Genomic DNA, 27,238 nt, shown 5'->3' on the forward strand with positions numbered 1-27,238 from the left:
ACACCATTGCCGTCAAGTCGACTCCGACTCATAGCGAGCCTACAGGACAGAGAAGAACTGCCCCATAGAATTTCCAAGGAGCAGCTGGTGGATTCAAACTGCCGACCTTTTGGTTAGCAGCTGAACGTTTAACCGCTGTGCCACCAGGGCGCCTAGGTTCTACCACACCTGGTAAAGTCCTGCAAAGATTAGTTTGCTTTCATATTATTCCAAGCAACCCTAAGGATGTTTTTAAAACAGCTCATTTGCGATCTTCATGCTAAGGAAGAGGAAATCTGACTAGCAAAAATAAAAGAATCTGGGCACTGAGTTGTTTACTTTAAAATGATTAATTTTATGCTAAGTGGGTTTCACCTCAAGTTAGAAAAAAGAATCTGAGCAATCATTTGTGAGGTAAATAATTGTAAATTATAATCCATAAATTGAAACTATGGCTTATAAGAGCAATCATTTGTGAGATCAGTTTATGTGAAAAAACTTCCTAGAGTACACCTACCATTAGGTGTTACGATAAAATCAAATTCTTGAACCTGAAATGCTAAGGGCATCGTTAACCAAGAGAATGAACATTCCATGAAGGTACACGTGAGGACCTATTTTCAACCACCAGCTGGCTCCACTCATCTTAATAAAAACCACCACTACCAGTCGCCGTCCAGTCACCTCTGCCTCGTGGCCACCCCGTGTGCGTCAGGGAAGAACTGTGCTCCACGGGGTTTTCAGTGGCTTATTTTCCAAGAGTGGGTCACTAGGCCTTTCTTCTGAGGCACCAGCCTTTAGGTTAGCAGCCAAGCATGCTAATCCTTTGCCCCACACAGGGACACAAATAACAACAAAGAACAAAATTATTTTAGAGTAACATGCACACTGGTCACTACGTTTGTTATTCGAACTTATGTAAAAGACTTTAAATTAATGCAGAGAAAAAAAAACAAAGACAGAGAAACACTACATAAAACTGTAGGAATAAAGGGTCAAAACCTCTTTCTCAGTTCCTAGAAATAAATCAGGTCATTTAATGTCCTTGTGAAGATTTTTGTTTAGTGACAGATTTGTAAATAGGTCTTTAAAATGACATCCGTTTATTGTATCTTCTGATCACTCTGTAACCTGCCCTTTGGTAATCACACCCCTGAATTCACTTTCTGTCTCACCATCCTCCAAAGTCAACGCTGACGTCGACTCAATCTCAGAACAAACCTCCTCCCAAAGACACCAAGTCTGTAGGAAAAGATTTCTTGTGTGTGTTGAAGGACAAGAAGTACACTAGTTTTCCCTTTTAACTAATAAGCTCTAGTGGAGCATACACTATTGCAAACCGAGAAATTTAAATAATAGGACAAAAAGAGAAAAAAAATAAAGAAAAAAACACTTTTTACCTTGTTTGTATTAAGAAAACAAACAGGATTGTTTGGCTCAAACACTCCACGCAGCCAAGGATTTTCAGAATAATCAGCATAAAATTCCAGCTCCAGCTTCACATTTTTAAAGTTAGGTAGATTTATCACTGCATTGGCCACTTTGTCTGATCCACACTCCAGCTTTCCCTCATATATCAGCTTATTACTTAAGGACATAATTTTACTAAGGGAATTACAAAAATAATTTTAGTTTTGGTAGATGAAAACAAACAGGAAAATTCATTTATAGCTGATACTGTTATAAATACCTGTTCATTCTGTACTGCACAGTTAATTGTACAACAGCATTCTTATTCTGTTCCAGCCTCTTGAATAAGCTTTCACTCATGCCAAGAGCTCTGTCAACAAATCAAATACAGGCTTGTCAGTGTGAAACTGTCCCTTAAAAAGAATCCAATTTCCCCTGAACTCTGTTAGCCCATAACTGAAACCATTTCTGAAGCCAACCCTTCAGACAAAGATTAGACTGGACTATAAGACATAAAATGATACTTGTGAGGAGAGTGCTTCTTAGCTTAAGCAGATAAAAAAAAAAAAAAGTAAGTAGATACATGAAACTAAATGGGCAGCTCCTGTCTGGAGGCAAGATATGAAGGCAGAAAGGGACAGGAGCTGGCTGAACGGACACGAGAAATCCGAGGTGGAAAGGAAGAATGTGCTGTCACGTTACAGGGAGAGCAACTAGGGTCACATAAGAATATGTGTATAAATTTTTGTATGAGAAACTAACTTGAACTGTAAACTTTCACTTTAAGCACAATAAAACATAGAAAAAAGGGGTAAAAAAGACCAGACTTACTGGCCTGACAGAAACTGAAGAAACCCCCGAGAATATGGCCCCTGGACATCCTTTTAACTCAGCAATGAAGTCACTTGCGAGGTTCACCCTTCAGGCAAAGATTAGACAGGCCCATAAAACAAAATGAGACAGAAAAGGCACACCAGCCCAGGGGCAAGGACTAGAAGGCAGCACGGGACAGGAAAGCTGGTAATAGGAAACCCAAGGTTGAGAAGGGAGAGTGTTGACATGCCTTGGAGTTGTTAACCAATGTCATAAAACAATGTGTGTACTAACTGCTTAATGAGAAACTAGTTTGCTCTGTAGACCTTCATCTAAAGTACAATTAAAGAAAAAAAAAGAATCCAATTTAATGACAGATTGGACCATAAAATATTATCACTCATGAGTGCTGTGCTCCTCTAAATAAGCATCTAAATGAAACCAAATGGTAAACATTTTCCCTAGATCAAAGATGATGTGGCCCTAATAACCTTGCAACATATTTCCTATTCAAAATGGGTGATTTAGAGCTTGACATAACTAACACCATAATGATGCTCTAAGTAATCTATAAGCATTTTTTATTGCACCAGCTACACTGGTCTCTTACAAAGGGGTATGGAGCCCTCTCGGCTCCTGTGGCCTTGGTCTCTCTCCTTGTCTTTGTTCTCTTTAGAAATGTCCTTCAGCCTGGAGGACAGCAGCTAGGGAGGCTGCCTGGTGCTTTTGATCTGCAACTTTCTTTCCTGCTCCTTATCTCAGTCAGAGTGGACTTGGCAGGCCAGTTCCACTAGCAGAGAGATTCTTATGTTTTTTTCAGCCCCTTACAAACATACAAATTAGAGTCCAGATGTCAGACATGCATCTTTAGTTTAATGAGGAGTTTCTTGGGGTTGTTTTCTAACGTATAAGACCATCAGTGGGCTACGTGCTTAAAAACATTAGGTAATCCTTGCCAAAGTGATATATAAGCTCTGACATTAAAATTGCTCTTTGGGCCTCTATAGATGCAGACTGTGTTGCCGCTGGGTCCCTGGTGATGCACACATCTCCTGAATAAACTTTCTCACTCTTTCTAGCTTGGAGTACATTTCATTGGCTCAACTGTTCCAGGGCACAGACCCCCAACTGAGTAACAATGAGAAGGTAAGGGAGGACATGGAAGCAAGATTAAGGGAAACAGAACCGGAACGGAAATAATGAGAATGACAATATATTGTGAAAAACGTAGTCAATGTCACTGATTAATATATGCAGAAATTATTAAATTAGAATGTCATTTCCTGTGTAAACTTTCACCAAAAACACAATAAAACATTTAAAAAAAAAAAAAAACACTATTTAAATTGAAAGCTTAAATGTCTGCTTACCTTGCTTCCCGGTTTAACACCAGGGGAGGGAGCTGCTGATGATCCCCTACCAATACGAATCTCCGTGAATAAAAGAGTGGCCCCAGGCAAACTGGCTGGCTAATTTGAGAAGCTTCATCCACAATACAAAAATCAAAAATTTTACGGGAAAAAATTGGATGATTTATTCCCATACATGTTGTTGCAACTATAAGCTAAAAACCAATTTTAAAAAAATAGGTCAGTTACGTAATACGTAAAAGAAATGTAATTTGTTTCCCCATTTTTGTAATTAAACGTTCAAAACAAAATTTTTTTTGTACCAGAATAGGAATCTCCCAATATTATTTTAATTCTGAAATGCTGACAGCATGAAAACATTTTTCAAATAATTTTTTCCTTTACTAAGAATTGAAAAAGATCAAGTAAATTTTCCAGACACCCTGAAGAATGTTCACATTTGGATATTTCCAAATGGAAACCTGAAACATTCAAGAGATAATAAGTTAATTTTTTTTTTTAAGTCAAACAGGACTTCTCCTTTCAGGAAGATGGAAAAGATGTATTTTTCCCTTTTCCTCCAATAAAGTACAACTAAAAACTCTGGGAAGTTTATATAAAACAAACATAAGGAAATTCAGAAAAATGAAGAGATGGCAGACCAGCTAGGGACCTTGGAGCTCAAAGAACAAAGTGGTTTTGTGTTTTTTTTTTTTTTTCCATTTCATACATCCCATACTTGGAGCTGAAGAAGCTGGCAAAACACCAACTGGCACAGACAAAAGAAGCTCCAACAAAAGCCAGCTCTCTCTTACCAAAGGACCAGGAAAGGGATAGCCCGGCAAGACAGAACACCTTTACACAATAACCACTCTACTCCAGCCAAACACCACCAAAAAACAAAAACTGCAGCCCTGCCCCCACCCACGCCAGGAAAAGCCAATTGGGGAGCCTAGACTCCCACCCCCACAAGTCTGTAGCAAGGTGGTGTCAGAGAAGGCCAAGCAGACAGCCAGGACTTTCATCCCCACCAGCTCTGGTAAGGAGCCCCCCTCTCCTGTCCCATTTCATCAGTGGAGAACAGGTGAGGAGCCTGGACTTCATCAAAATGAAAAAATATTTGTTTTGCAAATGACCCTACAATGAGAATAAAAAGAAAACTACAGAGTGGGAGACAATATCTGCAAACCACATTTTCAACAAAGGTCTAGTAACCAGAATATATAAAGAACTCTCAAAACTCAACAATAAAATAAAATCCAGTTAGAAAATGCGTAAAAGATTATGAACAGACATTTCACCAAATAGGATAAACAGATGGTAAATAAGCATATGAAAACATGATTAACCATTAGGAAAATGCAAGTTAAAACCACAATATCACTACACACCTATCGGGATGGCTAAAACGAAACATAATGACCATACCAAATGCGGACAAGGATCACTCATACATCGCTGGTGGCAGTGTAAAATGGTAAAGCCGCTTTGGAAAACGGGCAGGCAGTTTCTTAAAAAAACTAAATATAACAACAACCATATGACGCAGCAGCCGCACTCTGAGGCATTTACACCAAAGAAACAAAGACTTCTGTTTTGTAAAAATCTGTACATAAATGTTTATAGCAGCTTTATTCATAATAGCCAAAAACTGGCAACAATCCAGACATTCTTCAACAAGTGGACGGCTACACAAACTGTGGTACATCCATACCGTGGCATAGTACTTAGCAATAAAAAGGAATGGACTAGTGCCCACACAACAGTCCGAATGAATCTTCAGAGAATTACGCCAAGTGAAAAACACCAAGCCCAAAAGGTTACTTACTTCATTACTCCATTTATGTAACATTCTCAAAATGAAGCCATTACACAAATGGAGAACAGATTACTAGTTGCCAGGGTTAAGGAAGGGATTGGGCAGGAGAGGAGTGGGTGTGGCTGTAAAAGGGCAACATGAGGGTTCCCTGTGGTGATGGAACTAATGAGCAGCGTGGCTCTATCAATGTCAGGCTCCTGTGTGATACTGTACTATGGCTTTGCAAGATGTTACCATTGGCAAAGGGTACACAGGATCTCTGTAATATTTCCCACAACTGCGTGTGGGTCTACAACTATCTTAAGATAAAGTTTAACTAAAAAAAAAAGTCAAGTTGTTAATAGGGAACCCAGGGTTAAGAAGGGAGAATGTTGCCATGTCGTGGGGTTGTTAACCAATGTCATAGAGCAATGTGTGCACTAACTACTTGATAAGAAACTAGTTTGTTCTGTAAACCTTCACCTAAAGTACAATTAAAAAAAAAAAGTCAACACTACATACATCTTAATTATTTCAAAATTTATCAATAATTGGTATAGATAAAAGAGCCAGAAGTATATTAGCATTAGATACAGGTATAATACTGGAATCGAAAGAACAGCCTATTAAATCTACTTTAAGTGATTTTTTTGAAGAAAAAAAAAAATCAGTTAAGACATCCCAGTAAAAATATAGACATTAAAAAATAAAAGTAGGTTCTATATAAAAACCCAAAAATACTAATCATAATACCATTGAAGTATAATTGCTTCTGATTCAAACTTAATAAAACATCCTGAACGTTAACAGTATTCTAGGTGATTTGAAACTAAAAGAGGGGAGCTCTGAATAATAAACCAGAAACCTAGTCTTAGTTCAGAGGCAAAAGTAAAGTATCAATTAATAAACTGGGCATGTGGTATATATAAATGAATATTTATAAATCTGGTCACTGTGAATGACTTCCCCAGAGCTCATTTCTCCCCTCCTTCTGGCTACAGAGAGTACTGTCGGTATTATTATACAATCATTGTACTTACTTGACTATCGTAGAGGGCTTCTAGAAGAGCTAAAGATTTAATGGACTTTGATCTGCAAACTTCCTCCTCTGTAAATTTCTGGATATCTGGATGAACCTTCTGAGTCTGACCCAAACGCAAAAATCCGACTTTAAACTTTGCTAACTTCAAAAGAATATTGTCGACTGCAGAGTGTGTATAGCTGGTCAACAAAACACTAAACCCACAGGCATAGAGAATTCTTACCTAATAATGGATAAGAAAAACAAAAAGGCATTACTTTTAATTTTGGATTATTTTTAATATGCTTATATTTTTCAAAAAGAATAGAAAATTTAATATTAAGCATATCTAAGAGCTGAGCCAAGTAACTTTTTTTTTTAAGATTATAAAGTCAAAATATTTTATAAAAACCACTTAGTATTATTATATGTTATAAATGATATATTGATCCCTGGGTGGTGCAAACGGTTTGCACTTCACTGGTAACTAAAAGGTGGCCGGTTCAAACCTACCCAGCGGCACCATGGAAGGAAAAGGCCTGGTGATCTGCTTCCATAAAAATTACAGCCAAGAAAACCCTATGGAGCAGTTCTACTGTGTAACGTGTGGGGTTACCATGAATCGAATTGATGGCACAAAACAACAATGATATGTTAATAATACACTAGTGATAATAAAAGTGAACAGATGTAAACTTTTAACAATGCCTGGCACAAAGTATCAATCAATTAATACTTGCCACCATCATTATGGTTATTCTAGGGCTGCTTAGGAATGTACTGACATGAAAAAAAAAGAATCCAACAAAGATCAATTTTAACCACCTCTGTATAATTAAACATTTTTAAAAAGAAAACATAAAACGATACACACACCACCAACACAAAGAGATCTTAGAAAATTCTAAATGTAACCAAATTAATAACATGATTATTTGAGATGCAGCTTTACTATTTCTCAAGTCATTTAAAAAAGTTAATTTGAAACAAAGACATTTTGAGTATCAGCCTTTTTGATATCAAACATCATATCCTCTGAACCGAGAAACTGACGTAAATATTTAGTTTCTAAGCAAAAGAGTAATAACCTTACAAGAGTGCATATTGTAGTGGTTTTTCCTGTCCCCGGCATACCCACGATGAGTGTATAATCTTTTGAAAGAAGGACCTTTTTCATCGCTTGCCTCTGAGGTTTATTCAAACCTACATTTAAATTTAAAAGTAACAGAAAAAAAGACTGTTGAATTTCAATAAGCAAATTAACTATTCTATAAGAAAAGCAGTCTCTCTACAAGATGCATCCTTTAATACATCTTTTCAGAGTAAGAAAATGTTACGGTGACCCGAAAGGATACATTTAAACTACTTCCAAGGACTTTGTCTAAGAACTATAATTGCAAGTCTAATAGATTATTAAAACACTAGACTACAGTATAATTTAATATAAATACAGTATAATATTAAAATACTAGACTACAGTATAATTTAACATAAATAGAATCAAGAAAAATGAATGGAAATAGACATGCTGATAACAGCAGACCTTTTAGAATACGGGCAACTATATCTTTTGCATCATGTGGGAGAACAGAACTGAGGTATGATGTAAACTGAGGTTCACGAAAGTCAATGATTAAATCCCGAAGTTTTTTGCTGAAAAGAAAAATAAAATACTTTTAGTGACAGTCTTTAGAAAAGCAGGGTGAAATTCAAATCCATTCATTGTTACAAACCTGGCATGAGTGTTTTCCATCAATTTAGAAAGGTTTCCGAGTGGGGTATCTATATCACAATTCTTTTCTTCCTGGTCTAGTCTGAACAAAGTTGACTCGGGGAGTACCGACAGGTTCCTAGGATAGCAAATCAGACGACACATGAATGTTTTTCATTTAACGTAGTAAGTTGGTCTGTGGAAAAAATATGTTGCTATTTGCTAAAAGAGTAAATCGGCCAGAACGACTATTAAAACGGTTCTCAGGCCCCACTTCACACTTGGCAATCAAGAACAGCATGAGGCTCTAGACTGGCAGGAAAGGAGGAAGAGGGCACAAGGCACCAAGGTCACAGCAGTTAATAATCAGGAACCTGCAACATTTGCTGAAACTTCACTTGGTCTTGAAAACTCACCTGGACAAATCCTGAGCACACAGCTCCTCCCTCCTCCAGCCTGGAGTACAGCTCTTTACTGACGCCTTCTCCAACCCCTCTCTGCCCCTTAAGCCCTGGTGTTCCCTAGGGCCCCTTCCCTGGTCCAGTGTACTGCTCTTTCTAGTCTTTTTCCTTTTAGTCTCCTGACCTCATGTGGCTTTAAAATGCAAACCTACTTCTGCAGGCCTCACCTCACATTCTCCCACCTGGTTCCTCACCCAAGCTTCCAACTGGGATGTCCAGCAGGCAGCAAGACCTGGTTAAAAGTAAGGCTATGAGCAACCAAGGTGTCCATCAACGGATGAATGGGTAAATAAATTGTGGTATATTCACACAATGGAATATTACGCATCGATAAAGAACAGTGACGAATCTCTGAAACATTTCATAACATGGAGGAACCTGGAAGGCGTTATGCTGAGCGAAATTAGTCAGAGGCAAAAGGACAAATATTGTATAAGACCACTACTACAAGATCTTGAGAAATAGTATAAACTGAGAAGAACACATACTTTTGTGGTTACGAAGGGGGGAGGGAGGGAGGGAGGGAGAGGGTTTTTTATTGATTAATCAGTAGATAAGAACTGCTTTAGGTGAAGGGAAAGACAACACTCAATACATGGAAGGTCAGCTCAATTGGACTGGACCAAAAGCAAAGAAGTTTCCGGGATAAAATGAATGCTTCAAAGGTCAGCGGAGCAAGGGCGGGGGTCTGGGGAACATGGTTTGAGGGGACTTCTAAGTCAATTGGCCAAATAATTCTATTATGAAAACATTCTGCATCCCACTTTGAAATGTGGCATCTGGGGTCTTAAATGTTAACAAACGGCCATCTAAGATGCATTAATTGGTCTCAACCCACCCGGAGCAAAGGAAAATGAAGAACACCAAGGTCACACGACAACTAAGAGCCCAAGAGACAGAAAGGGCCACATGAACCAGAGACCTACATCATCCTGAGACCAGAAGAACTAGTTGGTGCCCGGCCACAATCGATGACTGCCCTGACAGGGAGCACAACAGAGAACTCCTGAGGGAGCAGGAGATCAGTGGGATGCAGACCCCAAATTCTCATAAAAAGACCAGACTTAATGGTCTGACTGAGACTAGAGGAATCCCGGCGGCCATGCTCCCCAGACCTTCTGTTGGCACAGGACAGGAACCATCCCCGAAGACAACTCATCAGACATGAAAGGGACTGGTCAGCGGGTGGGAGAGAGATGCTGATAAAGAGTGAGCTAATTATATCAGGTGGACACTTGAGAGTGTGTTGGCAACTCTTGTCTGGAGTGGGGATGGGAGGATAGAGAGAGAGGGAAGCTGGCAAAATTGTCACGAAAGGAGAGACTGAAAGGGCTGACTCAATAGGGGGAGAGCAAGTGGGAGTACGGAGTAAGATGTATGTAAACTTATTTGTGACTGATTGGATTTGTAAACGTTCACTTGAAGCTTAATAAAAGTTAATAAAAAAAAAAAAAAAGTGAGGCTATGAAAGATCAACATATTCAAAACTGAACTCCTTGACTTGGCAGAACCTGATCGTCACTCTGTGGTCCTGAAGTCAGTTAATAGCACTTGTATCTACGATGCTGCCTTAGTCCTTCCCTCTCCCTGGCCCATTTCCCAGTCTGCACATGCAATCAGCAGCCAAATGCTGGCCAATCTGATTCCCTAAATATTTCTCAGAGGCATTCCATCCTCTCTGCCAACACTACCCTGCCCTCTGTGGCCTCTTGCCTGGGCATCTAAACCAGCATCCTGGTTCCTCTGCTTTCAGGTTTGCCTCCATTAATAAACTCTCCACAATGCAGCTAGAGAAAAATACAAATCCAGTCAATATCACTCTTCTGTTTAAAACCCTTCAATGCATCCCAATAAAGTTAAAATTTCTTAACATGCTGTATTAGTGCCTTTATGATCCAACCTCTCTAATCACCCCAATTTCTATTTCATATTCCAAAAGCACTGAATTACCTTCATTTTCCTGAAGACTCCACGTCATCGTTCATCACCCCATATATTTCCTCTATGCCCTTCTCACAGGGCTTCACCAGGCTAACTTGTTAATCTACAGGATGAAGAGCCAGGATTACCTCTTTCAAAAAGCCTTCCCTGAACCCCCTAAAACTGGGTTAAATGCACTCCTGTGTTCCCAACAATTCAAACTCTATCATATTAGATTGAAAATGTTGTTGTCGGGTGCCGTGAAGTCGGTTCCGATTCATAGCAACCCAATAGGACAGAGCAGAACTCCCCATGAGGTTTCCAAGGAGCAGCTGGTGGATTTGAACTGCCGAACTTTCGGTTAGCAGCCGAGCTCTTAACAACTATGCCACCAGAGCTCCATTGATTGAAAATATGTGCATGTACTTGCCCACAAGGCTATAAACTCTTCCTCAAGTGCTTACGTAGTACCTAATACATATCAAAACCCAGTGCCGTCAAGTCGATCCCGACTCATAGCGACCCTAATGAAAAAAAAATTACATAGTGGCCACTAAAATACTGCAGGGTCTGCAGGGAATTCTAGTAGATGACAGGAATATTATGGCTCATACTCTCATATCATGAAACCCAGACCAGGGTTGGTTATGGCTCAGCTAGGATTACTGGTTGGTATGGGCACAAGCTTGGATGTTTCTTCATGGTTACCCAGAATTCACTGAGTCTGACCTCCGTCCTTTAAGAAATGGTGAGGCATGGTCACCCTTCACTGCAAGTCAGGCTGGGAAAAGAGAACCCAGCTGCACATGCAGAGAGGCAAATATGGATAATGGTCTCTGCCGCAGATTTTCATACCAACTATTCAAATGTTTACTTCATATTTAAATTAATTTGTGTTTACTGAGAAAAGTATACTTTATATGACAACTATGAACGGAAAAAATATTTTCTTAAAAAAAAAGCAACGAAATGGTGAGTGCTTAGAGTGCTAAGGTGAAATGAGCCTTACAGCTAACACAGGATATCTATCCTGCCTACTATACATGTGGCTCTGAGAATTAGACAAGGTTATATACAAATTAGCACTACGGGACATAATGTACTAAAGTTCAGCAATCTGGCGGTTCCTCAAAATGTTAAACACAGAGTTACCACATAACCCACCAATTCCTAAGTAAAAAACAAAGGGAAACGAAAACATGTCCACATACAAATTTGTACACGAATGTTCGTAGCAACATTATTCATAATAGCCCAAGGGTAGAAACTACCCAAATGTCCATCAGCTGGTAAATGGGTAAGCAAAATGTGGTATATCCACAAAATGGAATATTATTCAGCAGAAAAAAAGGAGTGAAGTACTGATACATGCTACAACATGGATGAACCTTGAAAACACTATGCTGAGTGAAAGAAGCCAGACACAAAAGGTCACAAACCGTGTTATTCCATTTCTATGAAATATCCAAATTAAGAAAAATGAGAGACAGGAAATAGATTAGTGGTTGCCAGGAGATGGAGGCACAGGGGATGGGGAGTGACTGACTGAAGGGGTATGGGGCTTCATTTAGGAATGAGGAAAATGTCTTGGAACAAGATTGAGGTGAAGGCTGCACAACACTGTGAATGTACTCAACATCACTGAACTAACTGTATGCTCTAAAATGGTGGGTGTAAACTTTAGGTTGTGTGAATTTTACCTCAATTAAAAAAAAAAAAAAAAAAAGGAATGAAGTACTAATACATGCTACAACACGGAGATTAACCTCAAAAACAGTATGCTAACTGAAAAAAGCCAGTCAAAAAAGACCACATATTGTATGATTCCATTTATATTAGATACTCAGAATAGGCAAATCTATAGAGAAAGAAAGTAGATTAGTGGTTGCCTAGGCTTGGGAGACGTGGATGGAAACGGGGTGGGGGGTGGGTGACTGCCAAAGGACACGGGGCTTCTTTCTGGGGTGACGAAAGTGTTCTAAAACGGGTTGTGGTGACAACTGCACAACTTTGTGAATATACTAAAAACCATTGACTCGAACACTTAAAATCGATCAAATGCATGGCATATGAACTACAGATCAATAAAGCTGTTACCAAAAAAGAGGTAAATGTTTTATTACCTGTCTAACAAACAGGTTACTGTTGTCGTGTTAATCTTCTTCACATATCCCCTGGACACAGCAAAGAGTGTTCTCTCTTCTCCACTTAAGATAATTCTGTCACCTGCCATCAGATTTGTGATGGGCATGGCACCATTTTTACGTTGGAAACTATGTAAATATTGTCCATCACATACTGTCTTAACATGGCCTGCTCTAATCAGGTTTCCAATGCAGTTGCCACTCTCCTCCCTACGAAAAAGAAAGAGAGAGAAACTTTGAGTTACATCACATATTGTATTTGCATTTTCCCATGATTTACTTTTTCATCTGACCCCTGGGAACTCTACTGCTAATAATGACTCTGTTATTTTTACAGTTCTCACAATCTACACAAAAGTCTTAGAAATGCTAAGCGAACATTCTCCCATTAGCAATTAAAATCATCTCCCAAAAAGAGACTTCTAGACCTGTGCAGTTCCTGCTGCAGCCTCCCAGGTGGGGACCTCTGAACAAGGTGTTTACTTTTACAGCACTTTAATCCACCAACAATGCCTCTACCACCTATGCTGGTACACACAACATCACAGAAGATACACCATGATAATCTGTTCCTGTACCTGATGTGAAAAAAATTAATAACCAATTTCCTTCATGTTTACAAGAGGATTTATCATTGTTATTAAAACAATGGCAAACAACAGCTATGGAAAACAGTCTGGCGGTTCCTCAAAAAGTTAAACATAGAGTTGCCATATGAGCCAGCAATTCCAAGCCTAGCTATCTACTCAAGAGACTTGAAGTAGGAACTCAGATAGATCCTTGTACGTCAATGTTCACTGCAACATTATTCACGATGGCCAAAAGGCAGGAAAACCCAAGTATCCGTCAATAGATGAGTGGATAAACAAAATGTGGTTTATCTATACACTGGCATATTTTTCAGCCATAAAAAGGAAAGAAATTCTAATACAACACAGATGAACTTTGAAAACATTATGTTGAGTGAAACAAGCCAGAAGCAAAAGGACAAATATTATATGATTCCACTTACGTGAAATATCCAGAATAGGCAAATGTATAGAGACAGAAAGTAGATTAGAGGTGACCAAGAGCTGGGGAAAGGGGAGGAGGGGAGGGTTACTGCAAAATAGGTAAGGTTCTATTTGGGGTGAGGAAAAAGATCTGGAAATAGTTGGTAGTGATGGCTGCACAACACTGGGAAAGTAAGTAATGCCACTGAATTGTACACTTAAAAATGGCTAAAATGGCAAATTTTATAATTATTTTACTGTAATAAAGTAAACATGTTAAAAATAATAGCAAACAAATTAGTGATTCCATTGTTTCTAAAAAATAATTATCACATATTTACAACCTGCCAAGCACTACTATTAAACACCACACAACTCCAGAGGCTTGCTGGCGTGGATACTTCACACATTCGCTGTAGTTCTGCAGTCTATACAACAGTGACAGTCGTACAGTCAATACAGTCATGTAAACTTTCTCCACTGTAATCCTTCCTTGTCTTAAAGTCTAACATGTAGGAAATAATCCAACTATTCCTAAAGTCATATTATCATCAACATTCATTCTGGAAAGAAAGAAATGGAACTCCAGAAACTAAATTTGGCATAAACAAAAATACTACGTGAAGGCACACAAAATCACAATTTTAAAACATGCAAAAAATGGATTTAATTAAGAAAACAAGATGTACCTACTTTAGAAACTTTGAATGTGTATCACAGCTTATTGAATATAAACTTTTTAAATACTAGTATTTAAAAAACTATGTAAAAAAAAAGCCTCATTAATTTTCACTCTATCAATATGCAACAATTCAACTTAACACAAACTCATGTTTCTACTGCTATCACTTATAAAATACAAATAATCTTTTCAATAAAATTTCATGATGCATATTAAACCTACAGAAAATAATTAACAATGATTCTAGCATACAGTATATGTAGAAACCATGTCCAACCTAGAAACAGTTCATTGACAGGCACCTGGAGTCATGAATATATGAAATAGTAAGTCTTTAACATGCTAAAACTTGTTGCCATCAAGCTGATTCCAACTCATTGCAACCCCACGTGTTACAACAGTAGAACTGAGCTCCACAGGGTTTTCTTGACAGTAATCTTTACGGGCGCACATCGCCAGACCTTTTTTGTGCAGTGCTCCTGGGTGGGTTTAAATCACCAACTTTTCGATTAATAGACAAACTCAAACCGTTTACACCACCCAGGGACCTTTTTACCATGCTATGAAACCTATGTTTGTCATGAATTACAAATGCCAACCCACAAGCTAACCTGAATTACTGAAGTTTTACTGTGTAAAGTAGACCACTTACATTTCAGAAGCAGGTATTAGCCATATATTTTGGTGATTCTTTCGGCTATCCTTTGAATATGTTTCCAAGGTTAACATTAGACACCAAAGGCTGAAATACTCTAAGTGTGCGAGCTTCAGATGCTGGGTTTCCTCTGTTATTTTGGGCAGCATGCCAATGGGGACTGAATTGCCATCCATCTGCTGTTCAACTGCTCTGAATATAAAACTCCAAGTTAGAGACATGTGTGGAAACACTTCAATGGCTGGCAATGAAATGAGGTATTTCTAAAATAAGTACACACACATGATGATCATAACTCATAACCACAGCCCCTAATTTTAAAAGTTCCGTCAACATTTTACAAGTCAGTGGTTTAAAAAAAAACACCACCAGAGGAATTGAATGGTGCATTATTTTGCCTTCAATGACTATGCCCCAAACAACAACTGGTATACCCTAGTCTCCATTCCTGTTGACAAAAAGTTTTGGCTTTTTCTACAACGGCATCTCTCAAAATCACAATATTTGTACTGCTAGCTCTCTACCATAAAAAGTCAATATGCCCCAGATAAGTAAAGCATTACTGGAAAAGAAGAACAAGTGGGAGGCCTCACTCTACCTGATTTTAGAACCTATTATACCGCCACAGTAGTCAAAACAGCCTGGTACTGGTACAACAACAGATACATAGACCAATGGAACAAAAGTGAGAATCCAGACATAAATCCATCCACATACGAGCAGTTGATATTTGACAAAAGTCCCAAAGCAGTTAAATGGGAAAAACACAGTCTTTTTAACAAATGGTGCTGGCATAACTGGATATCCATCTGCAAAAAAATCAAACAAGACCCATGCCTCATTCCATGCACAAAAACAAGATCAAAATGGATTAAAGACCTAAATATAAAATCTAAAATGATAAAGATCATAGAAGAAAAAATAGGGACAATGTTAGGAGCCCTAATACATGGCATAAACAGTATACAAAACATTACTAACAGTGCAGAACAAAAACTAGATAACTGGGAGCTCCTAAAAATCAAACACCTATGCTCATCCAAAGACTTCACTAAACAAGTAAAAAGATTACCTACAGACTGGGAAAAAGTTTTCAGCTATGACATTTCCAATCAGCGCCTGATCTCTAAAATCTACAAGATACTGTAAAAACTCAACTACAAAAAGACAACCCAATTAAAAAATGGGCAAAAGATATGAACAGTCACTTCACTAAAGAAGACATTCAGGTAGCTAATAGATACATGCGGAAATGCTCACAATTATTAGTCATTCAAAAAAAACTCAACTCACTGCCACTGACTCATTAGCCGTTAGAGAAATGCAAATCAAAACTACAATGAGATTCCATCTCACTCTAACAAGGCTGGCATTAATCCAAAAAACACAAAATAATAAATGTTGGAGAGGTTGTGGACAGATGGGAACACTTATACACTGCTGGTGGGAATGTAAAATAGTACAACCACTATGGAAATCGATTTGGCGATTCCTTAAAAAGCTAGAAATACAACAACCATAAGATCCAGCAATCCTACTCCTTGGAATATATCCTGGAGAAATAAGAGCCTTTACACGAACAGATATATGCACACCCATGTTCTCTGCAGCACTGTTTACAATAGCAAAAACATGGAAGCAACCAAGGTGTCCATCAACAGATGAATGGATAAATAAATTATGGTATATTCACACAATGGAATACTACACATCGATAAAGAACAGTGAGGAATCTGTGAAACATTTCATAACCTGGAGGAATCTGGAAGGCATTATGCTGAGGGAAATTAGTCAGTTCCAAAAGGACAAATATTGTGTAAGACCACTATTACAAGAACTCGAGAAATAGTTTGAACAGAGAAGAAAATATTCTTTGATGGTAACGAGAGGGGGGAGAGAGGGAGGGTGGGAGAGGGGCATTCACTAATGAGATAGTAGATAAGAACTACTTTAGGTGAAGGGAAAGACAACACACAATACAGGCAAGGTCAGCACAACTGGACTAAACCAAAAGCAAAGAAGTTTCCTGAATAAACAGAATGCTTCAAAGGCCAGAGTAGCAGGGGCGGGGATTTGGGGACCATGGTTTCAGGGGACATCTAAGTCAACTGGCATAATAAAATCTACTAAGAAAACATTCTGCATCCCACCTTAGAGAGTGGCATCTGGGGTCTTAAACACCAGCAGCTGTCCATCCAAGATGCATCAATTGGTCTCAACCCACCTGGACCAAAGGAGAATGAAGAACACCAAGGACACAAGGTAATTACAAGCCCAAGAAACAGAAAGGGCCATGTAAACCAGAGACTACATCAGCCTGAGACTAGAAGAACTAGAAGGTACAACTGTTGACTGCCCTGACAGGGAACACAACAGAGAACCCCTGAGGGAGCAGGGGAGCAGTGGGATACAGACCCCAAGATCTCGTAAAAAGACCAGACTTAATGGTCTGACTGAGACTAGAAGGACCCCGGTGGTCATGGCTCCCAGACCTTTTGTTGGCCCAGGACAAGAATCATTCCCCAAGTCAACTCTTCAGACAGGGATTGGACTAGACAATGGGATGAAGAGGGATGCTAGTGAGGAGTGAGCTTCTTGGATCAGGTGGACACTTGAAACTTGGCATCTCCTGCCTGGAGGGGAGATGAGAGGGTAGATGGGGTTAGAAGCTGGCAGAATGGACAGGAAAAGAGAGAGTGGAGGGAGGGAGCGGGCTGTCTCATTGGGGAGAGCAACTGGGAATAAGTAGCAAGGTGTATATAAGTTTTTGTGTGAGAGACTGCCTTGATTTGTAAACTTTCACTTAAAGCACAATTAAAAAAAAAAGTCAATATGAAGAATCGTGGAGTATTACTTTTGTTTAATCATAAGGTAAAACACTTTTATATAAAACACTGAGAGTAAAAAAAAAAAAAAGATTTCAAAGAAATGCACTTGTCCTACAGGCCCAGGCTTCTAGGAAGTCACAGCCCTCAGACATTAAGTGCTCCTTTGGTACAATATTTTTAAAAGTACTTCATGTGAATTTTCAGATTGATTAGAACTTTGGTTTTGATTTTATCTTGTTTCCTAGTCTGTACTCACATTTACTTTTTTGTGTCCTTCAGAAATTTCAGTGGTCTATGAAGGTATAAATACATCTGACTGATCATATGACAGCTAATATACTCTCCACATATAGAAAAATTGCCCTATATAAGCAGACATGCCCACTGGATCATATCACACTGTTTCACCTGGAAGAACCAACTTCTCTGTATTTAATTAAAAAGGCCTGAAATTAAAATAGCAACTAAAAAATGTAAGACTTCTTGAAGTAATATTTAAGAAAACTTGTTTTCACAATGTCTATACTACATCTTTTAAAGATAATTCCATAAGTCCTAAAACAATTTTGTTTCCCTAAAGGCTCTACGCAGCAAGATTAAAATACCCACTTTTGAAAAAAGTTTTAAAAGTACTCTATTATTCTCCAAGGAAATGAACTTATTAGAAAGTAGGAATTAACTGTGCTTTCCCTTTTCCTTTCCCTTCATTTTAGAAATTGTACACACGAAATTTAAAATAAAAAAATAAGTAATATGAAGTCATCAATACCAGACCAGCCAACAATGTTAAATCATTCTAAGCCGAGTTCACACCCAACATGAAGTAAGGGTTTTGGAAGACAATGCATTTACCTGCTGAAAAGAGCACAGTTGTTCATTTGTGAACAATATTTACAGGTCTGATAGTCCTCAATTATTTGTGGCAAAGGAGCAAGCTGTGTCTTCTCCTTTCTAGTATCAGATTTGCTGATACGGTGAAACAAAGAGAATGCCATCTGGTTTCTTAGCTTTAATAATTCTATGGAAATAAAAAGGATGCAAGTACGTATCAGCAAAAGTTGGAGATGAAGAAAAAAAAACAGAGAAGTGAAACTGAAAGACAACAGCTCAACCTCTTTTATCTAGATGTTTGGCAGGCACGGGATACATCTGGCCAGTCTTGAGGTAGAGGAGCAAGCCAGCCTCAGGATCAGGTCTCCTTTCCTGGCTCAGCAGTGTGTACAGAACGACCTGCAAAAAAATCGTACATTTTGTAAAATAAAACCATAACTTTCTATACTTTCCTAAATTGTCTTGCAACCAACATATACTGTAATTTTAAAATGAAAAGGTCAAGTAAGCTGTTTCCATTTTGAAAATAACATGAGTTGAATTAGTAAACGTAACACATGCTCAATGTTAAATATTTAACTTCCACAAAACAAAGTTAATACTTCTCAGTTTTGCTTAGACAATAAAGAAATATTTAGAATTTTTTCTTAGACAATAAAGAAATATTTAGATTGCCAATAAATTAAAAGAAGAAATAAATCAAACTATGTTTTTCATTTTGAAGCTAACAGTATTTAGACACCATTTTCCCTATTTAAAATAAGTGAACTAAAATGTCACAAAATTATGCCAATATGCTTTAGAGAAAGTAAGTATATTCCATACTTCAGAGGAGAGTAAGAACCCTTGAGGCTAATGGCCAAGGAAGAAACTACTTGGACCAAGCAGGGTGGAGGCATTTCTTGCGAGTGAGTCAAGATGCTGAGGTGGTACAGCTTAGCATTGCCAGGGGTCAGTGAGGAAGGTAATTTAGCCAGGGCATAGTAGGCTGCACTGATCCATAAACAAGACTAGTGAGAGCAAGGCAAGAATGTTCTGATGATAACTTACAAGAGCCTTGGAGGCACACTAAGAAGCTTGGACTTCACCGTGCGGAAATGGGAAGTAATTGTTAAGCATGTGAAAGCTTCATCTGGACATTGTACATATAATCAACTGACAGGAGAAGAGGTGGGAAGAACAGGTAAGGAATTACTGCGACAGTCTGGATGAGCTATCAAGATCTAGAACTAGACTGAGGTTAGGGAGAGTGGAAAGAAACGGCTGAATCCTGGATAGGAAGAACCACCAGGACCTACAAATAACAATTTGGATTTTATCTTCTCTATGAAGGGGAAAAGTTTTCAAACCAGAAAGGATAGAAGACGTATGATTAAAATAGAAGTAAATGGCAAGAGGTTCAAGTACAGTATCTGCTTTTTAAAAATAAGTTCAAACTGGCAAAATTGTCACAAAAGGAGAGACTGGAAGGAGGGAGCAGGCTGACTCATTAGGGGGAGAGTAAGTGGGAGTATGGAGTAAGGTGTATATAAGCTTATATGTGACAGACTGACTTGATTTGTAAACTTTCACTTAAAGCACAATAAAAATTATTAAAAAATAAATAAGCTCAAGTTTCCAGGTTCAAACAAGTTATAACCCAGAATAATAAAATATTTTGCTATGATGATCACGAATCGACATATAGGATATCTTTTAAAATGAAAGTTTCCAAATGTAGGAGAGGCTGCGGAGAGATTAGAACTCTTATACACTGCGGGTGGGACTGTAAAATGGTACAACTACTTTGGAAATCTAACTGGTGTTTTCTTTAAAAGTTAGAAATAGAACTACCATACAACCCGGAAATCCCACTCCTCGGAATATACCCTAGAGAAATAAGAGCCTTTACACGAACAGATATATATGCACACCCATGTTTATTGCAGCTCTGTTTACAATAGCAAAAAGACAGAAGCAACCAAGGTGTCCATCAAGGGATGAATGGGTAAATAAATTATGGTATATTCGCACAATGGAATACTACGCATCGATAAAGAATAGTGACGAATCTGTGAAACGTTTCATAACATGGAGGAACCTTGAAGGCATTATGCTGAGTGAAATTAATCAGAGGCAAAAGGACAAATATTGTATAAGACCACTATTATAAGATCTTGAGAAATAGTATAAACTGAGAAGAACACAATTCTTTTGTGGGTACGAGGCGGGGAGGGAGGGAGGGTGGGAGAGGGTTATTTACTGATTAGTTAGTAGATAAGAACTACTTTAGGTGAAGGGAAGGACAATACTCAATCGATACACGGAAGGTCAGCTCAACTGAACTGGACCAAAAGCAAAGAAGTTTCCGGGATAAGCTGAATGCTTCGAAGGTCAGCGGAGCAAGGGCGGGGTTTGGGGACTATGGCTTAAGGGAACTTCTAAGTCAATTGGCAAAATAATTCTATTATGAAAACATTCTGCATCCCACTTTGAAGTGTGGTATCTGAGGTCTTAAATGCTAACAAGTGGCCATCTAAGATGCATCAATTGGTCTCAATCCACATGAATCAAAAGAGAATGAAGAACACCAAGGTCACACGATAACTATGAGCCCAAGAGACAGAAAAGGGCCACATGAACCAGAGACTTACATCATCCTGAGACCAGAAGAACTAGATGGTGCCCGGCCACAACCCATGACTGCCCTGACAGGGAGCACAACAGAGAACCCCTGAGGGAGCAAGAGAACACTGGGATGCAGACACCAAATTCTCATAAAAAGACTTAATGGTCTGACTGAGACTAGAAGAATCCTGGCAGTCATGGTCCCCAAACCTTCTGTTGGCCCAGGACAGGAACTATTCCCGAAAACAACTCATCAGACATGGAAGGGACTGGACAATGGGTTGGAGAGAGATGCCAATGAAGAGTGAGCTACTTGTATCAGGTGGACACTTGAGACTGTTGGCATCTCCTGTCTGGAGGGGAGACAGGAGGGTAGAGAGGGTTAGAAACTGGCAAAACCATCACGAAAGGAGAGACTGGAAGGAGGGAGCGGGCTGACTCATTAGGGGGAGAGTATGGAGTACGGAGTAAGGTGTATATAAGCTTATATGTGACAGCCTGACTTGATTTGTAAACTTTCGTTTAAAGCACAATAAAAATTATTTTTAAAAAAATGAAAGTTTCCAGATATAATAATAATAATGAATGCTCAATATGAGAAATAAATAAAAGTAGATAAAAGAAAAAATCAGTAAGCTTACCTCCCAAGATATATCTTTAGTTAACATTTTGGTTTATTTTTTCCAATCTTTTCTACAATTTTATTTCCATTTTAATACATAGTTAAAATTATCACATATATACAATTTGTACCTTGCTTGAATTAATAACATTTTAATAAAACATTTCATATTCCAATAAATACAGAACTAAACACTCAAATGCTTGTCACTGATGCCATAGTTACTGTGACAAATAAATGAGACTAACCCTACAGAGTTTGCTGTTTCTTCAACAACATGAAGTATCATTAAATACGTTAGGTTTATGCAGTGTTCTTCAGAGAAACCGTGTAAGACAAGTTAGAAATACTCCATCAGAGAACGAAGAAAACCAAAGACACGAGGAAAATACTAGCCCCAAGGAACCAAGGAACATATGAACCAGAGACTCCATCAACCTCACACCAGAAGACTAGATGGTACCCACTACCACCAACGACCGCCCTGACAGGGATCACAACGGACAGTCCCAGACAGAGCTGGAGAAAAATGCAGAACAGCATTCAAATTCACGTAAAAAAAAAAGACTTACTGGTCTGACAGAGACGGGAGCAACCTCCAAAACAACGGCTCCCAAAAGCTCTCCTAGACCATTCCTGAAGCCCACTTTTCAGATAAAGATTAGAAAGGCATATAAAACTAAAAATAACTCATGGGAGGAACGTGCTTCTTAGTGCAATCAAATATATATCAGACCAAATGGGCAGCTCCTGTCCAAAAGCAGGACGAAAAGACAGGAAGAGACAGGAACTGGACGACTGGACACAGGGAACTGGGGTAGAAAGGCGGAGCATGCTGTCACATTGTGGGGAATGCAACCAATGTCACAAAATAATATATGTATAAACCTTTGAATGAGTAATTAATTAATTAATCACCTAAAACACACACACACACACAAAATAGCCCTATCAGTTCATGAAAAACCTGTAGCGACATGAGCAAGACATTTAGCTGGAGTGACATGTAACTAATGACAAGCTGATTTGTTTTCTAAGAGATCTCTAAGACTAAAATATTAAATGTTTTATAAGGATCGAGGCTTTAAATCATAAAGTTCTACAATACCAAGCTAGTAATAATAATTAACGTGCATAAGTATGTCAAAAACTGTAATATTTCTATTTTCTAAGCTATATTTAAAATGTACTGGTTAATTTACACAATGCACAAAGTGTTATCTGTAGCATCAATACTAATTATATCTATAAACTCATCACTAAGTGCCTGAGACAGGTTTACACATAACAAAAATAAGTTTGATTTTTATTCTTCTGCTCATATCAAAAAGAGTGGTGCTTTTATAACTAGCAAATGTGATAGAAATATAGAAGAAATCCCAATATATAAATTTTGCAAACAAAAAATACATTTCCAGATGCCTCAATGTTCTAAGACATTTATAGAAATACTTGCGCTAACCTAAAATGTCTACAAAGTAAAATGGGGAAACATTCACTCCAAAATTTGGTATTGAATTAAGCCTGATATCCTAAATCCGTCTGCATACATAAGATTCATACGAAGGGCCACTGTGTCAATATGTGAGTCTATGAAGCATGTTTTAGGAGGTGGTCTTATAAGCACCCTACTTGTGGTCCCTTATGCAGCATAGGTACCAAAAACCAAACCAAACCTGTTTCCATCAAGTCAATTCCAACACATAGCGAGTGACCCTATAGGACGGAATAAAACCACTACATACGATTTCCAAGGAGCAGCTCGTATATTCGAACTGCTGACCTTTTGGGTAGCAGCGGAGCTCTTAATCACTGAGCTACCAGGGCTCCACAGTGTAGGTACCAAATAAAAATTAACTTAATTAAAGTGAACTTATAAACCACTGGGTAGAGCCTTGGGGCTAACAGTGCTTTCATGCTGTTTTTTTCATCCATGGGAACTGAGGCAGAAGGAAGAGATACATAGGGCTCTGCTTCTGGGACTAATAAGAAGAAAAATATCTCTTTTTAAGAATTTGAAATGAAATCCTCTTACTATTACCACAAAAAGCAGTTTGGGTTCAATTTTACAATATTATTATAGTTCCAACTATATTACAACCTATGTTTTTGTGAGCTGTGTGGGGTATCCCAGCTCCATATAGTATTTTTCTTTTGGGAAAATACGTTTCAAATGCCAAATTACTGACATACAAACGAACTTTTGGAAGAAAATCCATTAAGAAAATAAAGATCTTCCTTAATTGAAACTAGTTTATAACTTAAGCATTTCTGTATTATCAAGGTGAAAAATTCAGACGTTGTTAGAGGGGAAGCCTCTAATTGCTTAGATTTGCTAAATCACTATATTAAATAAATTTAAAGGACAGCAAAAGGTTGTTGTATGTAGCAAAGAGAAGGAGAATGAACTAAAAAGATTAAAAAAATAAATAAACTTGGAAAATAATGGTAAGACACAGTTCTATATTTTATCTCAGATAAAAATGAATATAACCAGGTTCCCAGCCCCACCCAGTGCTGTCAAGTCGATTCCGACTCATAGCGACCCTATAGGTCAGGGTAGAACTGCCCCACAGAGTTTCCAAGGAGCGCCTGGTGGATTCAAACTGCAGACCCTTTAGAGGTCTGAAATAAAAGAAAGGATTTACACCAGTGTTTCCTAAAGTGTCCCTAGTAAATGTTACATGAGAAAATGGCTAATGGTAAATTAGGTTTAGGAAACACTGGATTAAGCACAGCTAAAAAAAAAAAAATTTTTTTTTTTTTTTTAAGATTTCTGAGAACCTTTAATATGTTAATATGCATTGTGAAATCTCCACATATACTTGGCTTCCCCAACTTATATGATCAAGAATTTTTTTTTTCCTTCCCTTTTTTTTTTTGTGGAGCTATTAATACTAGTGGAAACCCTGGTGGCATAGTGGTTAAGTGCTACAGCTGCTAACCAAAGGGTCAGCAGTTCGAATCTGCCACGTGCTCCTTGGAAACTCTATGGGGCGGTTCTACTCTGTCCTACAGGGTCGTTATGAGTCGGAATCGACTCGACAGCACTGGGGTTTGGGTTGATACTGGTAGTTTGGCAGCATACACCTATATTACTGTACCAAAAGCCAAACCTGTTGCCATCGAGTCAATTTCAACTCACAGTGACCCTATAGGACACAGCAGAACTGCCTCATAGGGTTTCCAAGGAGCAGCTGGTGGAATCAAACTGCTGACCTTTTGGTTAGCAGCCATAGCTCACCGTAGCTCTTAACCACTGCGCCACCAGGGCTCCTATATTACTTTACTGGAGAAAAATTTCTACTGTGGTATATAAACATTACAAACTGAATACTCTACAGGTATTAAAAATTAAAAAGTAGTATATAAAACTCAAATAAAAATGGCCTGAATTCAACCAAAATATATAAAGCAGAGTACATCTTTACATATATTAAACATTCCATGTTCTCATAAATGTTTATACCTGACTACGGTGTTCAATGGAATTTGATTCTTTGCCAGTTTTAAGTTCCAATGGCATTATCTTGTATTTCATTTCACATCCTCGATGTATTTTCACACCAACTGTAACATCTATTTTGCCCTTCAATCCAAACCTCGGGGACCAAATGCTTTCCTCAATATCGGTTGATTTTATGACTTCAATATTACACGTTGAATTATTCTTGCTATCATCACTTGGCCTAAAAACATAAAATGAAATAAAAAGCTTGTTAATCAAAAAACTTAGCTTATTTCCTATGTGCTGGCATTGACTCTACACTACACACAGAGAATGTGGGTGTAGAAAATAATCTAGAAGTAATTCTCAAAGTGTGGTCCTTCAACTTGGGAAGTTGTTATAAATGCAAATTCTCAGGTCTACTCCAGGCATATCCAATCAGAAAGTCTATAGGTACAGCCCAGAAATCTGTTTAACAATCTTCCCAAGTGGCTCTGAGGCTTCCTCTGGCTTGAGAACCACTGTTCTATAGGCTGAGTCATGTCATTTACTTTTTTCCTTAATATTTATCATCTGTCCCTTTCAGTTCATTTCTACTACAATTTTCCTAACTTGGGCCTTTGTTTGCTCAGGTTTAGATACTACAGTAGTCTCGCTACTCAGACTACTGGAGCCTCAATACCAATCTAGGTATCCTGGTATGCTATTATTACAGGTTAACATGTAATGGCTTGCATGCGGTCCCTATGTAGCAAGGGGTGTGTTCCTTCACGAACACCACAGTAAGTGGCGTAAGAATGAGCTGTCTTTCCCCACCATCTATGCAGGGTGGGGTTTGTCCTTGCAGTGTGATTGATTACTTTTGTGTGGCCTTTCTAGCCATGGTCTTATAACTCCCACCCAGGTGATTGGGTGGAACTCTGTGATAGGATAATAGTGGCCCACAAAGGGGACTGGTCAGTTTTGCCTTAAAAGACAGCCAATTCCCGAGCAGAGAGGAAAATCCTACCACCACCAAAGAAGAACAGCCAGGAGCAGAAAGTGTGTCCTTTGAACTGGGATCCCTGTGCTGAGAAGCTCCTGGAAGCAGAAGACCAAGACAGAGAGAGAGAGAGAGAGCTGTAACCCTGAAAATAGTGAGAAGTGGTGGTAGGAGAGACCTGGCAGCAGAGACCCAGTAGCAAGTGACGGCGCGGTGGGCCCACGGAGAGAGAAACCTGAATGCCTTTTGGGAGAAGCCTATGGCTAGGGAGAAGCATGCCTTAGAGCACAGTTCGGAAGAGGCTGCCTGATAGAACAACTGTATCCTGAGTGTTCGTGAGCCTGAATTGTAACGGTTACTTCCCTAGTAAAGCCCGTAATTGTGAATATGGTCTGTGAGTTCTGTGTGGCCATTGCAATGAATTACAGAACCCAGCAGAGAAGCAAAGAGTGCTGTGCGAGGAATGGGTGGTATCAGAATTGGTAAAGATGGCAGAGAGAGGAGGCTTCTCTGACCTCTAAATCATGGGAGTCAGCCTTGTGCTATTGATCTTGGTTTCCCTTCCCCCTTGTGGGGCTGAAGGAGGTCAGACATTGCCCCAAGCTGTTTTTACAGTCATCCAACACTTCACCCCCACGCCCTCATGTGGTCACCTCTGAAGGAGCTCATGTGCCATTCCTACACCTCCCGCATCGTTTTTTTCACTTAATTGATAAAGGAATCTATCTCTGTCAGTAATAATATTTAAAACTAAGTACTCAACATGGTTTTTTATGTAATAAAGGAGGTTCTAACTTCAAGAACTTAACTGTTAAATAAGCCACAAACACAGGAAGGAGAAAAACGAGAGTAAATCAATGTTGAAGGAATTAGAAGAAATTAGCTTTTAAAGAAGTGTAGGAAGAGAAGTGTAAGGGGCTTTAAAAACTATTTAATACTTACATATATAAATCTTTTGTGCAAAACTTCCAATGACCTCCCATCT

At 38.6% G+C, this 27,238-nt stretch overlaps 1 protein-coding gene across 8 annotated transcripts in view; it reads right to left on the reverse strand.

Moving 5' to 3' along the window:
- The window catches only part of LOC100667955 (solute carrier family 25 member 16), a 113,382-nt gene that overhangs the window by 6,851 nt on the left and 79,293 nt on the right, over window positions 1-27,238 (reverse strand). For 7 of the 8 annotated variants that reach the window (XM_064269646.1, XM_064269645.1, XM_064269638.1 and 4 more), the window contains 12 exons: window positions 25,293-25,512; window positions 18,876-18,993; window positions 18,616-18,781; window positions 14,933-15,127; window positions 12,586-12,816; window positions 8,104-8,220; window positions 7,914-8,023; window positions 7,459-7,573; window positions 6,390-6,609; window positions 3,573-3,766; window positions 1,670-1,759; window positions 1,380-1,584 (listed from right to left, as the gene is read on the reverse strand). In XM_064269646.1, coding sequence (XP_064125716.1) covers window positions 1,380-1,584; window positions 1,670-1,759; window positions 3,573-3,766; window positions 6,390-6,609; window positions 7,459-7,573; window positions 7,914-8,023; window positions 8,104-8,220; window positions 12,586-12,816; window positions 14,933-15,127; window positions 18,616-18,781; window positions 18,876-18,993; window positions 25,293-25,512 — 1,981 coding nt within the window. The remainder of the gene's footprint in view (window positions 1-1,379; window positions 1,585-1,669; window positions 1,760-3,572; window positions 3,767-6,389; window positions 6,610-7,458; window positions 7,574-7,913; window positions 8,024-8,103; window positions 8,221-12,585; window positions 12,817-14,932; window positions 15,128-18,615; window positions 18,782-18,875; window positions 18,994-25,292; window positions 25,513-27,238) is intronic. The other variant, XM_064269643.1, reaches the window with a different exon arrangement.

This window comes from Loxodonta africana, chromosome 16 (assembly GCF_030014295.1).
Source record: "Loxodonta africana isolate mLoxAfr1 chromosome 16, mLoxAfr1.hap2, whole genome shotgun sequence".
In the NCBI taxonomy this organism is placed as follows: Eukaryota; Metazoa; Chordata; class Mammalia; order Proboscidea; family Elephantidae; genus Loxodonta; species Loxodonta africana.